Raw genomic sequence first — 14,869 nt, 5'->3', positions numbered from 1 at the left:
CACGGGCGACTAATCTCCCCGAAATTACATCCCACCGGCTAGAATGTAAATCGCCAGTGGGATGGCATACATGGCGCGGCGATTTGCCGAAATTGCCTTGAGAGGAGATTAGCTGCCCGCGACAAGGGACATTTGTCGCACGCCGACTAATCTCCACATCTTCTATGGCCCTAAATGCTAATGAAAGACACTGTATTTATGTTACATCTTTTCTCTGCTTGATTTAGAAAATATCAGTGTATTGTATTTTAGTTTTATACACAGCAGGGCTGCCATAATGCTTGTTTCGGCCTTGGTGTTCTCTGTAGAGTTCAATCAGAAACCACCATGTTATGGTCAGTGGTTTAATCAGAGCAGGTGTTATGCTGCTAAATCTGCCTAAGTGAGGGTTGGATCTGTAACAGAAGATCACTACAGAGCAAAAGTTTTTAATTAAAACTAAAACATGCGATTGAATCTTAGTGATTACAATTCCCTTCAATCAACCTAAATTGTGCAGACAGAGGATCCACAGATTGGTAGCCAATGGTATGCTTCAAAAAGGGCACTTTACAAATATGCCTTTCATATTAACCCTGTAAAAAGTCCAATTCCCTGACACAAAACCAGGAACTCAGCAGCTTATGGCCAAAGCCACACAGGATTATGGACAACACTTATGGTAAACACCAGACATGGAACTATGACACTAACAGATACCTAGAAGCTGTAGAATAGAAAATAAGTAGGAAAAAGCACATTTGAGTCAGGATCTTCTCCACAGACACTTAATGTGGCATATTTATCCAAGTGTTAAAATAGAGCTAGCAAAGGTCTAGCACAGGGAAATTTAACCACTCTTTGTTAAAGGGATACTGCCCTGATTTTTATGGTGTACTCTGTATTGCTAAATTACACTCTTTACATAGCAAATAATTCACTATACCATTTAAAAATATATACTTGAACCAACAAATGCATTTTTTTTGTTATAATATTGGTGTGTTGGCCCCATCTCAGTGCATTGTGCCTGATTCTGAGCTCAGACAGAGCCAGAGCTACATATTGAAATGGATTGCAATACAGGATTCTGTTAGAGAAGCTCTATGGGAAAAAAAATTCCCGACAGTATTCCTTTAACTTTTATAGGATTTTTAAGTTCATATTCATCAATAGATAAAAGCGAAAGCGCTTAGGCTAGAGCTACATCAGGCATATTCTGGGCCTGCTGATAAACGCAAGCTGAGAATCCGCCCATCCGATCCCCTCTGAATGGGATCAGAGGGCTCTAGTTACACCTTGTACATCGATTTGAGAATAAGATGTCATGATTAGTTTGTCGAGCATTTACTAAATCTCAACAATGCAGCTACAGAGAGACAAATAAATAAAGCAGTACCCAGCAGATTAAACACAGTAACAAAGTATATCCCTTTAAACATTGTTTTTATTGTTTATAGGCTTAGAATACTTAATATCCTTCTGTATGTGCTGTATGTTCTGGTAAAAGGCCAAGGGCATGTAGAGTTTTGCTGTATACCCATATGCTTTGTATGTATGTAGTACTCCAACCCTGCTGTAACCCTGTACAATCTGAACACTAACATGCCATAGTGCCACTGGGAGTAGATTCTATGATGCAGTATTTCTAAATCATGGAGAGGAGGCTGTTGAAGCTGCTTCTTTAATCCCCTGCCCCTGGGCAATGATCAGATCTAACCCAGCGTAAATGCAGAAACCACATAAAAAGAGTCTTTTTTTCAACTATTTTATTAGGTTGTGATTGCTTGCCCCTATTAAAGTTGGGCGTGCAATATTTTTATCTTGTGGGTCTTCTCATGCTACAGTTTTGTTATCCCTTGCATATTACATCTCAAACTGGCATTCACATGCAGTTTGCTAGTCTGTGCTAGACATACACCTATTCTGAAAGTTGTTTCTTACAACATGAGAGAAGAAATTTACCAATTTTGGATTTAACAGAACTTTCCAAAATATCAGGTATGATGGGGTCAGGTTTATTTTGGGGCTTTCATCCTCCACACAAAACATACATTGTAGTTTTTGCAAAAGTTGAAATACAAGCCATGACTTCTGATTGCACAAGCTACATTTTGGGGGTCTTTATATGCCACATAGTTGTTAAATCCTATGCTTGCATATCAAATTAGGATGCTTTTTTTTTTTTTTTTATAAAAGGACATGTTGGAGATAACATGCTGTAAAGTAGAAGCTTTGAGGCAATCAGATATAATTCAACAAAGTAGAAGTTTTGAGTAGATTTTCAAAAATATCAACAATGCTAAATTTAGGAAAGCTTTACAGTTTGGTAATTTGAAGAATAAAAACACAAGTTACCTATCTTAAATCTGTCAGAATGTGTGAATACCAAAAAGGTATGGAATCCGGGGGTAAACTTACAGTTAGTGGCATTTTTCACCTATGTCGTCCTACAAACAATATCAGGATTATGTGATCATTTGAACCCTAGGTCAACCATCAGATCATATCTTCCATGCCTGAACTTTCTAGCCTGCCCAATAATTATTGTATGGCCCCATACATCGGGCTATAAGCTGCAGATTTCCTTGCCTCCACAAGTGCTACAACAGGGTCCCCATTTCATGTAATATTAATTTAGGTTAATGTGTAGATATTTGTACAAAAGGCTAATCTGTTCCTGTGCATTGTTTGCAAATAACCCTAAAAGTCTGACCGTAAAGTAGGATGATAATGAACCTTTTCTGGGGCTTCAATGTTTTGTTACAGCCACAAAACTGTATCACTGCAATTGTATCCGAAATTTAAAAAAAATGTTAAGTTAGAGCAGGTAGTGCTCTAGCTTTAAAGGGGTATTTCCTTTCACTTCACTTTTAGTATTCTATTGGCTGGCCCATTCTTTTCAGTCGGTCCTACTTTGTTATTGGTGTTAAATTATTTGCTTACCTAAGCTGCCTCTGAATTCAAATTGCCAAAAAAAACTGTTCAGTGAAACTTAATTTTTATAGTTACTTTACAGTGCTTATGTTTTAATTATGCCCTCTTCTATTTACTGTGCAGTCTCATACAGACTACTTGCTGGGTTGCTAGGATGACAGAGAGTTTAACAAAGCTGCTGAAATTCCCAAGTGTTGCAGCACTATAAGTGAAATATAAAAGCAACAGTGTTTTGTCTTATAATACGATTGTCAACAGATTTAATAATAAAATCTGTTTAGAATGTATGCTTACCTTCCCTCGGATTGAAGTTAGGTAAGCTAAAATAATGGGCCTGTCTACCTCCTTCATTTTCAATGTATTATTCAGAAGCAGAAATTATGTCTTTTTTACTAAGTATAATGTTTCAGTTGCTTCATTATCAATCTAAGGTACAGTCATACAGTTGGTATTACTGCAACATGAAATATGCCTTCAAACATTAAAAGGGGAATATTTAATTATTTTCCCTAGTTTCTATAAAGGAGATATTGATGTTTTCAGTGAGAGTGGCAATGCACAGGCAGAATTAAGATGATGTTTTAGGCCTTTTACTTCAGCAGATTAGCTGAACATGTACAGGGCTCCCCAAAAAACCTGCCAACTGATGTCAGCCAGATGCCAATCAGGCAGTTTAAAAAAAACCCAAAAACAAAAAAACTGTATTCATATGTTGTTGTATACAACTGTTTGGCTGAGGGCTAAATGAACAGATCACATTGCCCACCTTAAAGGAGAAGGAAAGGCTAAGTCACTTGGGGGTGCAGAAATGTTAGGCACCCCCAAGTGACTTAGATCGCTTCCCTTTTACCCCGGGCTGGTGCCCCTGTACGGAGAGAACAGCACCAGCCCGGGGTAGCAGCGAGCTCTTCCTACTTCCTATTCGCTTGCGCAGTAGAGTGAAAAGCCGAACTTAAAAATCCGGCCCACGGATTTCGCCGGCAGAAGAAAAAGAAAGGAGGAAGCGCTTCCTGCAGGTGCCCTGGGCTGGTGCTTTTTTCTCCTAACAGGGGCACCAGCCCAGGGTACAAGGTAAGCGATCTAAGTCATTTGGGGGTGCCTAACATTTTGGCACCCCCAAGTGACTTAGCCTTTCCTTCTCCTTTAAGGGCGACCTTGCCAAATGACCGGATCTTTCAATGTATGCCCAGCTTTAGTCTCCTTTCTTCACTATCTGTCCAAAAACTTCACTATCTCCTGCAAAAGCCCTCTTGTTGTGTTCTTATTACCTTTCACGACGTAAGCTAACATGACTCAATGGGATCCTGTTTTGGCAATGACAGGGAATGTCCAGGGGACTGAACTTTTTGAAAATAAAGTTGTGTGTGTTTGAAGAAGTAGGTTACAAAAGATTATAAAAAAATTTTGTTTTACAAACACACCTGGACTGTGGGAGCGCCACCTTTCTCCATCCCTTCTGGGAGCTGATGCCCTCCATACACCTCCACCTTCCTCCTCCTCACCATTCATTTCCTCACGCAAGCTGCGCCAGTTCCCGCTCTCTGAACGGATAAATTCATGTTTTCTTCCTGCTGGAGCTGTCCCCCCTTCTTCAAATGTGGGTCGAACTAAACATGATGTAAGTTCATTTTATTAGTGATAAATAGGTGATCTGAATTCATTTAACGTATAAGGGTCTATATAACAGACAACCTGATATAGTCAAAATACACTCTAGTTATGTAACCATGGTTGTAAGAAAAAGGGAGGAGGCTTTAGTTCAGCATCACCTTATATGCAGTGGGAAATGCATTTCATCCAAAATATTTAATTTAGGGGCAAAATATTAATTATGAAACTGCAAAACAGCATTACTAGGAATCATAGAAATTCTTGCAATAACCTTATTGTGCAGTGCAAGGAAAGGAAAGACTATGAAAAGAACTATATGAAACTCAAGAGGACATTAACAAGCTCGGAATTTAATCATCTTAACTCAGAACAGTGAATTCTCTCAGAAAAAGTCCCCTTGGATTTCCATGACCAGAATAAAATCACTTCTTACACAGACACCATAAGAGAGAAGACATATATGGGAATGTGTCCGTTTAAGAGCAAACCAGTTGGTCCATGCATGGCCAACGTAAGATTTATTTCTACAAACAGGAAAGAAAAGCTGCAAATTGCAGCAGGGCTGTCCAGCTCAAGGCAACAGGTCACATACAGCTTGCCTAAAGATTGGTATGGATCCAAAACTGCCTCATGGTGCCAATGACTTTTGAATAACTTTAAACATTTGGTGTAGTAACAAATATTTGTCCCATTGTTTGGAAAATGCTGGAGAGCGCTGTCACGAGATAAGGAACTTTCCTTTTCTTCCTTAAAGGAGAATGCAAGTCAAAATTTAAAAAGCATACTGCCCAATAGTCCTCCTATTGTTTAGTAAAAACGCCACACTTTTGGCTCACCTAATCAAATATTTACTCAGTCACACTTACTTCACATTTTCTAGAACAGGCAGCCATCTCTAAAAAGGTATTTTCCTTTCCTTTCCCTCCTTGCTTCATACTGCACATGTGTTTCATTCCCTCCCCCCCTCCCCTCTGCCAGATCTGCTTCTGATTGGCTGGTGGGCATGTGTAGCACAGAACAGGAGAAAGGATCAAGTTACACACATGCTCAGAGGAAGAGGAAGGCTGGCAGCCTACAGGAAGGACAGAGAGATTTCAGTGATGTCACTGTAGTCTTCACACCGCTGTAGGCTGCCAGCACCATATCTCAGAGAAGCAAGCAGGGATCTGGGAATTTAGATATGCAGTAAGTACTTAAAAAAATGCCTTTTAATTTATATTAACCTTTCATTGTCCTTTAAACGATGAAGGAGCTATTGGCAATCTCCTACATTTTTGTCACAGCAGTCCTTACATTCTACCTGAATTTGTCAGTTAGCTGCTTCTAATAGGCCTGACATCACCTAGAGCCATTACCCATTAATTTCAACACATATTCCATGCTCTCCAAAAATGCTGGACTATAAGAGAGCCAGAAAGGAACAATAACACAATTAATTGGTTTGATTATATTAAATGTGCACAACTCTGCTATAATCATGATTTGAATAAACATTTAATGGCTCTGAAGCTTGTAACAGCCTGGAAAATGTACCCTTTTATAACCCTCGTGTGAATTACCTTAAGCCAAAGCCTTGCATTCTGTGCCCTCCAGCACTTTCCACAACTCACAGCCATTTCTTATATGTACCTCACCCCACCTTCTACTAATGTCTCCAGCAACCAGTTAGAGCAGGAGTAAATCCCTGGAGCCTGCCCAGCTCTCATTAGCTGGGCATTTTTGATGGAATGCCAACAGAGATGTTAATAAGAAAAAAAAAGGCCAAAGGGTGAGGGACCTTGTGAAGTGGTAATGCTGCACTGTCAAGGGTCAAGAACCCTGCCTGGACAATATTTATTGTTCACCAACTCTCTGCCGGATGTGTAATATGATACTGGATACAAAAAATTAAAATCCAAATCCACAAGTTCAATCAGCATGCATAAAATGGGTATTATAATAGTATCCCTTTAACTGCAGTCATCGCCAACCAGCAAAGATGCTTTAAGGCCAAAAGGAGACACAGCAGAAATCACTTATTAAAGTTATGCAGATCAGGTTGAAGCAAATTCAATGCAACTCACCAGTCCGAGAGACCCTCTCCCTGCCTTACCCTAGCTGCAGCTTCAGATAAAAAGCATATCATTATACAGGGGGGTGTTTAGTAGACTGTTTGGATTGTGACTGTATGAAAAAGACTTAAGGTGGCCATACAAGGAGTGATAAAAGCGGCAGATGGACAAAGTCGGCAGCTTATGATCCTGTGTATACGACTGATATGTGGCAGGTTTCATTTTCCAGTGGAATCGAGGACCAGATCTGCACATTGATGTGGTCATCAATCCAACGGCCTGTCCAAGAGTTAAACAATCAGATCAACCACATCTCGCCCACCTTAAGGTGGAAATACTGGGGGGAAAAAAATCTCTTGTTTGGCAACCTCACCAAATGATCTTTCAGTGTACGCCCACCTATAGAAAGTATTTATATGTATAACTTTATTTATAAAGTGCCACAAGGTACGCAGCGCTGTACAATCTTACAAAATTACACACAGGGAGGACAAGTGTTATAGTAAATCAATACAATAAATATATATAAATGCACAGGGAATAAGTGCCATGTGGTATGAGACAGTAGGAAGGAGGTCCTTGCACCGTAGAGCTTACAATCTAAGTGAAAGTGGCTTTATTTTCAGATGCAGCCATATTGACTTATATACTTCCAATTTAATCATAGCTTTAAACAGACATCTTCAGTGCCGAGCCGTGGAACACAGCACCATACTAACAAACATACAGTAGCATCCCACACTTAGACGTGGGTTCTCTAATGACCCACTCACAATGAGTCCTTCCTTCCCAGTGTAATGTTGCTCACTGCTTACTGATATCATGCACATATCATTCCCGTGTAATCTGCCTGGGGAAAAATAAGTCAGATATGGTGCAGTCAGGAAACACCCATGAAAGGCCAAACTATATTGATACAGTCAACTGGACCTGACCGATGGATCACATCTAACTTGCTGTTTTATCTGCAAATAACCAAGATACTAATAAAATTATCAATTTTATTAACATCATACAGGCTGTAAGGTGGGTGAAATGGCTTCAACCAATCTTCTTTACCATGTATTCCTACCTACACTTAACTAGAATTACTATATTCCAATGAACATGAATTTCTCAGTCCATACCATCTTAGGGCTGTGGCACACAAGGGAGATTAGTCGCCCGCGACAAATCTCCCTTGTTGCGGGCGACTAATCTCCCTGATATGATATCCCACCGCAGAAAATGTAAATCGCCGGTGGGATGGCATACGCGGCGGTGCGATTTGCGGAAATCGCCGAAGTTGCCCCTCGACGATTTACATTTTCACCGGTGGGATGTCATATCGGGGAGATTAGTCGATCCCGCAACAAAATAAAAATTTGCATGTGGCTACTCTAACATTTAGACAAAAATTTAAAAATACAAATATGGACATATGAAACATCAGGTGAAAATATTTCCCACACAAATGTATTATGGCGTCAGTTGTTTATACAACAGTGTATTAGACTCTCTGTAGGCAAGGGGGATTAGTTGTTTTTTTTTAGGTAATATGGAACCATCAATGTAACAAGAGCTTGCGTAGCTTCTCCTTCCACTGTTTGGTCTGGGCATGCACTAACGTGCCACTCGAGGCAGGAGGTCTAAACTCTGGGCAGGACGACATAACTGAATCCCTGAGGGTGGTGGGATTTGGGTCATTACTTTAATATCCAGCACCACAGGCCTGAAGACGGCTTTGCTCCTCCAGAACAATGTGGCTCTGTTCTTTTCAATCCGCTTAAATGAAGAGTGGCGAGCAAAGACCAGTGAAAAACAGTTTTCCCTTCTGAAATGCACACAAGCCATATTATTGGTCCCCCTCCCATCCCCCAGCTCATCCATAAAACACACTGACCAGCAGCCAGCCCCAGGACCCTGACCTGGAGAGCTGGCTCTACTACATTTACAAAGAAAACAGCTATAAGGCAAACAAACTCCAACACACAAAAATTATTTCACTTAGTTTAACAATTCAACTGTCCAAGCTTAGAAGCTGCTAAATTCTCCTTTGGAGCCCACTCTCTCTCTAGGTCACCAATTCACTGACCTTTGGCCTTAGGCAGCTCACTTGCGCTAGCTTTTATCCTAAGAATCCAAGTCATCCTGTTGTTTTATATGCTGGCTGCAACTTTGGCTGGACAGGCATTTCACTGCAGTGACATTCTAAGAGGTCCTAAAGATTTACTGTGTGTGTTAATCCCTTTAAAACTAATACTGTATTTCCACAAATGCAGTTAACTTTGATAAGAGTTTTCGCTTTTTTATCAACACTTATCCTTGCAAATCACTTGCTAACCTCCTTTCCAGCTCACTAGTAATGAGATTGTTAATGGAAAATGAAGTACACCTACTGAGCACAGCTGATAACTGAAGGGAAGGACGACCTTACAGGTTCCGCCCATTACTGGCATATCCCTATTACAGTAAGACCAATCAACAGTAGTGCTGAAGAAGCCCTGCCCCCTGATTTATAAACACAGGAATGTGGGTTATGACTCCAGACCCAGCAATAGCTCCCCCCACAGACAGAGAAAGAAGTGTACCACAAAGTAGATGATCTGCACCTAAACAAGATTAAGGATCGAGGACAGACCCAGTTTAGTGCCAAGCTATACGCTACAGGGGAACATAAAACATGCGTATGAAAGGCAACTGAAGACCAAGGGAAGTGTGGGCACCTATTTGGGGAAAAAAAAAAGGATGAAAAATGCTTGTAAGTGACGCATCCAGAAGGACCTCATGCAAATAATTTGAAAAGGTCTAAAAAGACCCCAATTCCAACCCCATCACCGTGAAGAGTCGTCTGGTAAGTGCCTGCCTTTCTGTTTGGATGGCAGTTATAGTTCTTCTCATTCCAAGAGTCTTCTGATGTTATACAGTGCTTCATTATTTTAAATAACCGACAGCAGCATGAGGGCTGTTATTCTCCTCCTTTATAGTACAATGGGTGACACACACGGACCATGTGATATCTCTTTATTTTAGCGAACTGAGTCTGTGCAAGCAGAGATTGGTAATGCAAACCTCAGGCAATAGAATAAAACCTCACATTAACTCTTTCTAATTTCAAATGGCGAACTGGCATTCAAAATTTACTGCTTTTGCTTTCCTTATAGAGAAAATTCTATGCAAAGAACTTTGGCAGCATCATCATAGTAAGCATACAAATACTGCTTTACCCAGGGCAATTATTTATCTACTGATCAACGTGGGGATGTCATGTGAATAAGAAATAAAACTGATAAATTTGATATGAATATATACCTATTACAAGGAAAGTGATATAAGCGCAGTTATAAGGAGCTTGATATGTTTAGCGGGGGGGGGGGTTACCTATCTATTATAAAATGATGCTCTTTAAACTATGTTAAACATTTATGTAAATATAAATAAACATAGGATCTTGGGGTAACAATATCTTAAGCTCTGGTTAACTGGTTTTAACGACTGCACGAAGCATAGAGGATACAAGTGATACACTGGGCAGACAGGTTGAAGTAAAATGAAAAGAAAGATTCTTGCAATAGCTTGGAATACCATTTTCTCTTGTGCTTTTAAAACTGGGGCAATGTATTTATGACTATAGCGTCTATGTCAGCAATTTAGCCTGAAACCTGGGCACAGCTGTAAAGCATTACATCTCATTAAATAAACCGATACAGTTTGTAAGAAGAAAGAATAGGAGCCCAGGGTTTCACTCTTGAAACTTGACGGCAAGTTTGTTAGCACAGTGTGACAGAACAGCGTGTTTGTTTTAACTGGTCCCACTGTGACAAGAATGCTGATATTACATGAGGCTGTTAATAAGCTGAGAAGCTGCGTAACTACAGAAGAGAAAGAAAGTTGCTGTCAGGTCCAGGTGAATCCTACCTGCCCTTACAAACACTCTTGGGAGAAGAAAAAGTCTGGATATTTTTCCGCAGCAGGAGATGTCACATGAGCATCATGATGTGTGCGTCTGAAAGCAGCTTACCCCCGAGTGGGAAATAACACAAACACTTATTCTACCCCCCCTCCCTCTTCTCAGTCTGGCAAGAGCTCAGAACACCGGGGTTAGGCAGGCACAGGCCCCTGCTTGCCTTAAGGGAATAAAGCCAGAGAAAGCTCAGGTGCCTAAGTTAGGGGGAGGGCTGCAGCCTGAAATCCAAAAAAGCTAAAATTAATGACAAGGGAACAGCAAAAGTATAAAATGTAGAAGTCTCATGGTCCAAGTGCAGTGACATTCATTTCTGTGTTTATAAGGTCTCTTAACAGTACCGTAAGCATTGCCCAAACAGTTACTGTCCACTCTACATCCCGGATGTGTGCTGGAAGATCAGGCTGACAAGACACACGTGGCACGTCAAGGGTCATACTAGTAGAAAAGTAAGTACAAAGCAGTTAAACGCTGCTATGCACACTATGAACCACTCATTCTGAAGCGCTTTCTCTCCGTTCTTTTCCATTTCTTTAAAGTAAAGTTCAACAAAAATTAAGTTGTTGGAATTTTACACTGTTTTGGCCACAACCTCCACAGCCCTATAGCATATCGGACGTGTGCCTTCTTTTTTTATTGATTCCCTGCACATGCTCTGTGCTGCTGTCACTTACCTGAGTTTGGGGAGTGACTCATAATTGACCATAAAAAAAAAAAAGGCAAGATACAAGGCTAATTAGAAACGTAGGTTTACTTTACATGGCAGCTCAGAAGCCATTGCATTCTGCATCAGAACAGATTCTCAGTAATGTAGCAGTATCAGTTTTTATACCAGATGTGACCTCACTTTCTATTAATGTTTTGATGTTTTCTGACAAGCTGGTATTGTAGTACAACCTTTTCTTTATACAAGCTTATATGATTTAACTAATATCACCTACATACAAGCAAACCTGTTAAGATACATTTGGCATCTAATGGTGCCTTTGTACTTTTGCTGTATTCTATCCTGCTTTTTGTCTAGCACTGCCTGACATCTTGGCATACATCCCTTTTCAGTGGTACTGCAGATCAGAACAGACCGGGATGAAGATACAAACAGCAGGTCACCAAAATGTACCCTACTTAGCCCTTGCACTCACCGACTGGTGACAAAGGATGGACACAGCATGGTCAAAGCTGGGAGAATGCAAGGTCAGGGTCTGACATATCTCCGTGATATTTGGGGGTTATTACTAGATATGCGCTGGCGCTGGATGATGCTGGCCTTCTCTGCATCCTTTCTGGCCCACTGGCTGCTGTTTGCAGTTTTCTGGTATCTGCTGGCTGAGATGAATGGGGATCTGGCAGTGGATCACGATGCACCTCCAGAGAACCACACCATTTGTGTCAAGTACATAACAAGCTTCACCGCTGCTTTTTCTTTCTCATTGGAGACACAGCTCACCATTGGATATGGCACTATGTTCCCCAGTGGTGACTGCCCAAGTGCCATTGCTCTGCTAGCTGTACAGATGCTTCTTGGGCTCATGTTGGAGGCCTTCATTACAGGTAAGAAATCCTTACATTAGCGACTAATCACCAAAAATCATATGGACAAAGATGAATGGTTAAAACTAGCAACATGACCCTAATCCACAGCAACAAGTTTATCTTCAATTATATCAGCTTCATCAGTAACACAGGCGATAAGATAAAGGACAACGTTTCCATTAGTGTTCTAGTTGTAATATCCTTAAAACCAGGTCTTCGGACTTTTTAGATTTAGGTCCTCCTCTTTGCATACCAAAAATATGGCACTGCAGTTAAAAATAAGGTTAAAGGTATGTAAACACATGGACCTATTAGTTACTCATACTTAGTTTTATGGATATTCAAGGTAGCACATAAGTATTCTACTCCACATTTCATGTAAACTGGCCTTAAGGTTGGGCATCACATCCATCTCCATCTGCAGAACTTCCATTTTCAGAGAATCAGGTCCTCAGCACAATGCGATGCTTGTAAGACTCCCTCAGCAAACAAGTGAACCTTCCAGGTTATGGCTGGCTTAAAATTTGTTTGCATCACACAAGTCATCATTATGCTTATTAGCACAGTAAAACAATGTCACAGATTATTCCTTTAGGGAAAGCCTGCATATATTTGTTGATGCAGGAGTGGGAGCTGATGTTCCTCAGAATTACAACCATAAACTCCATGGAAATATTGGTCAGCTATGAAAAACTGTAGAATACCTACTTGGCCTTACTTAGTGAATACTTTTAAACAACACTGGTTTTACTCAGCATTATGTCTTATTTTTATCACTGTCAGTTTAAGCATAAGTAGTTACTGTGGCTAGACTACACAACATTCCTTTTTCCTTACACTTTTCTCACCTCAAACTCTGTCTTCTCTAGGTGTTTTTGTGGCAAAGATTGCAAGGCCCAAGAACCGGACCCCCTCAATCAGATTTTCAAGGCTGGCTGTGGTGGGCAGCCCTGAAGGAAAACCTTGCCTTATGTTTCAAGTGGCAAACACACGCTCAAGTCCTTTAACAATGGTGAAGGTCAGTGGAATCCTATACCAGGAGAGAGGTGATGGGCAAATTCAACAGGCAAATGTGGAGTTTTCACTGGACAGTCAAGCTAGTGGAGCAGAGTGTCCCTTCTTCACATTTCCCCTTACTTACTCTCACAGTTTGTGTTCTGGAAGTCCACTGTCAGTCTTGCTACAGAGAGAATTATTATCTTCTGCTGGTCACTTGGAACTTGTGGTCTGTTTGTCAGCTACTCAGGAAAGCTCAGGAGAAATCTGTCAGTGCCGTACTTCCTACCTGCCCAGTGAGATTCTTCAAGGTCACCGGTTTGCGCCATGCCTAACACGCCGGCTTGAGGGAGGATACCGTATATGTATGGAATCCTTTGGCCGACCCCTACCGGAGCTTCCACAACCTTCACACAGACAACTGTACAGAACTGATCTGGAGGTCTGTGCCAATGGGCAGAGAGGGGACACCTTCCAAATCTGTGAGACTGGTCTGGGGGAGTAACTTCTTGCAACCACATTATGGTCCTTACCCTTTCCAACCATCCTAAACAGCCACGCCGACCCTTTACCAAAGGAACAGGTGTGGTGTTCATAAGGTTCCTAAGATTGTTCTGTGATAGCTTAACTACTGTACACCATGGACTGCTTCCCCTTTGACACAGAAGGGGTCAAAAGGGCATTGCCCAACAGAGCTAACTATAATGACTCAGTGGTGAGCAAGCACTCCAGAGACGTCAGAGTAGGTGCATGAGGCAACGTTGTGTGCAAATTCAGTGTGAACGCTTATATTTTTATGTATCTACATAAAAAAAAAAAAAAAAAAAAAAAAAAAAAACAGTGCTCCAAAAGTGTAAATGATACCATGGACTATAGGAAAACTAAGCCTTGTCAAAAGTCAAAGGTTTAATTACATTTTCCTTCAGATATTTCTGACAGCGCAGAGTGCATTTGCATTGCAAATTTCAAGGTACATAATATGTAAAATGGTTAAAACTAGCTCAGTACATAAAAGTGTAAACTATACATTTATATTACTATAAACGCACGCACACATACATCATCACTGACACTCTTATGACAAACATACAAGATTCTTAAAGCAATTCAGTTATCACAGACAAACAAAATAATTGACACATGTATGCCAGTGGCAAGGTGGAATAACAAACATATTGTATTTTAATGAACCTGACTAAACTCTTAGCAGAATTCCTGTACTAACGTTTGGCAACCCTAGCTAACAGAATACTCAGCCAAAGTCCAAAGACAGACAGAAAGCTGTCCAGAGCAAAGGGACTGCACAGGGACTGGTCCAGCGATACCCCACTATCTGCTTTTGACAATTATCTTGAATAAAACATGTGCTTCTAGTAACTCTCCAACCGCTGATCAATTTGTCTGAGGTGAACAATTCATAGAGGTATGTTTCTGTGTGGTTTGTAGGGTATACATAAGACAGCCTATATAATAAGCCTAATGAGAAGTGACATACTTAAGCATTATAACCAATGACATCACTAAGAATGGATTATTTATATTCTTTTTGAGTATGGAATAGTAGTGTCTCCTGAGATTGAGAGGATATATGCCATAAATACTATGTATTACACATACTTCCCTGCACCCTGTTTTTATCTATGTAGAATCCCCAAAGGCCTATTCTCTAAGCTTTTCATTATGCAGCCCCTATCATAGATGTAAATTAATCTCAACAATTTTAAATTGGCAAGTATTTTGGCATAGAGGATGCACTGTCACTAGTGGAGTATCCTGTGGCTCTCCACCCACCTGCTCTAAAACACCCAGCATTCTTTGG

At 40.6% G+C, this 14,869-nt stretch overlaps 2 protein-coding genes across 5 annotated transcripts in view; one reads left to right on the top strand and one right to left on the bottom strand.

Annotated features, from left to right (window-relative positions):
• The window catches only part of gigyf2 (GRB10 interacting GYF protein 2), a 65,198-nt gene that overhangs the window by 30,028 nt on the left and 20,301 nt on the right, over nucleotides 1-14,869 (bottom strand). For 2 of the 4 annotated variants that reach the window (XM_012970921.3, XM_002933354.5), the window contains exon 8: nucleotides 4,338-4,523. The exons of the other annotated variants lie outside the window; for them this stretch is intronic. In XM_012970921.3, the coding sequence (XP_012826375.1) occupies nucleotides 4,338-4,523 (186 nt within the window). The remainder of the gene's footprint in view (nucleotides 1-4,337; nucleotides 4,524-14,869) is intronic. 4 annotated transcript variants of the gene reach the window in all.
• Nucleotides 9,115-14,427, top strand: kcnj13 (potassium inwardly rectifying channel subfamily J member 13). Its single transcript, NM_001102967.1, is given in 4 exon segments — nucleotides 9,115-9,411; nucleotides 10,848-10,970; nucleotides 11,581-12,072; nucleotides 12,924-14,427. Coding segments are annotated over 3 exon segments (1,125 nt in total). The 5' UTR covers nucleotides 9,115-9,411; nucleotides 10,848-10,969; the 3' UTR covers nucleotides 13,556-14,427.

This window comes from Xenopus tropicalis, chromosome 5 (assembly GCF_000004195.4).
Source record: "Xenopus tropicalis strain Nigerian chromosome 5, UCB_Xtro_10.0, whole genome shotgun sequence".
NCBI classification, from domain to species: domain Eukaryota; kingdom Metazoa; phylum Chordata; class Amphibia; order Anura; family Pipidae; genus Xenopus; species Xenopus tropicalis.
The sequence above is the reverse complement of the archived record's forward strand: the minus strand, read 5'-3'. Positions and strand labels throughout refer to the sequence as shown.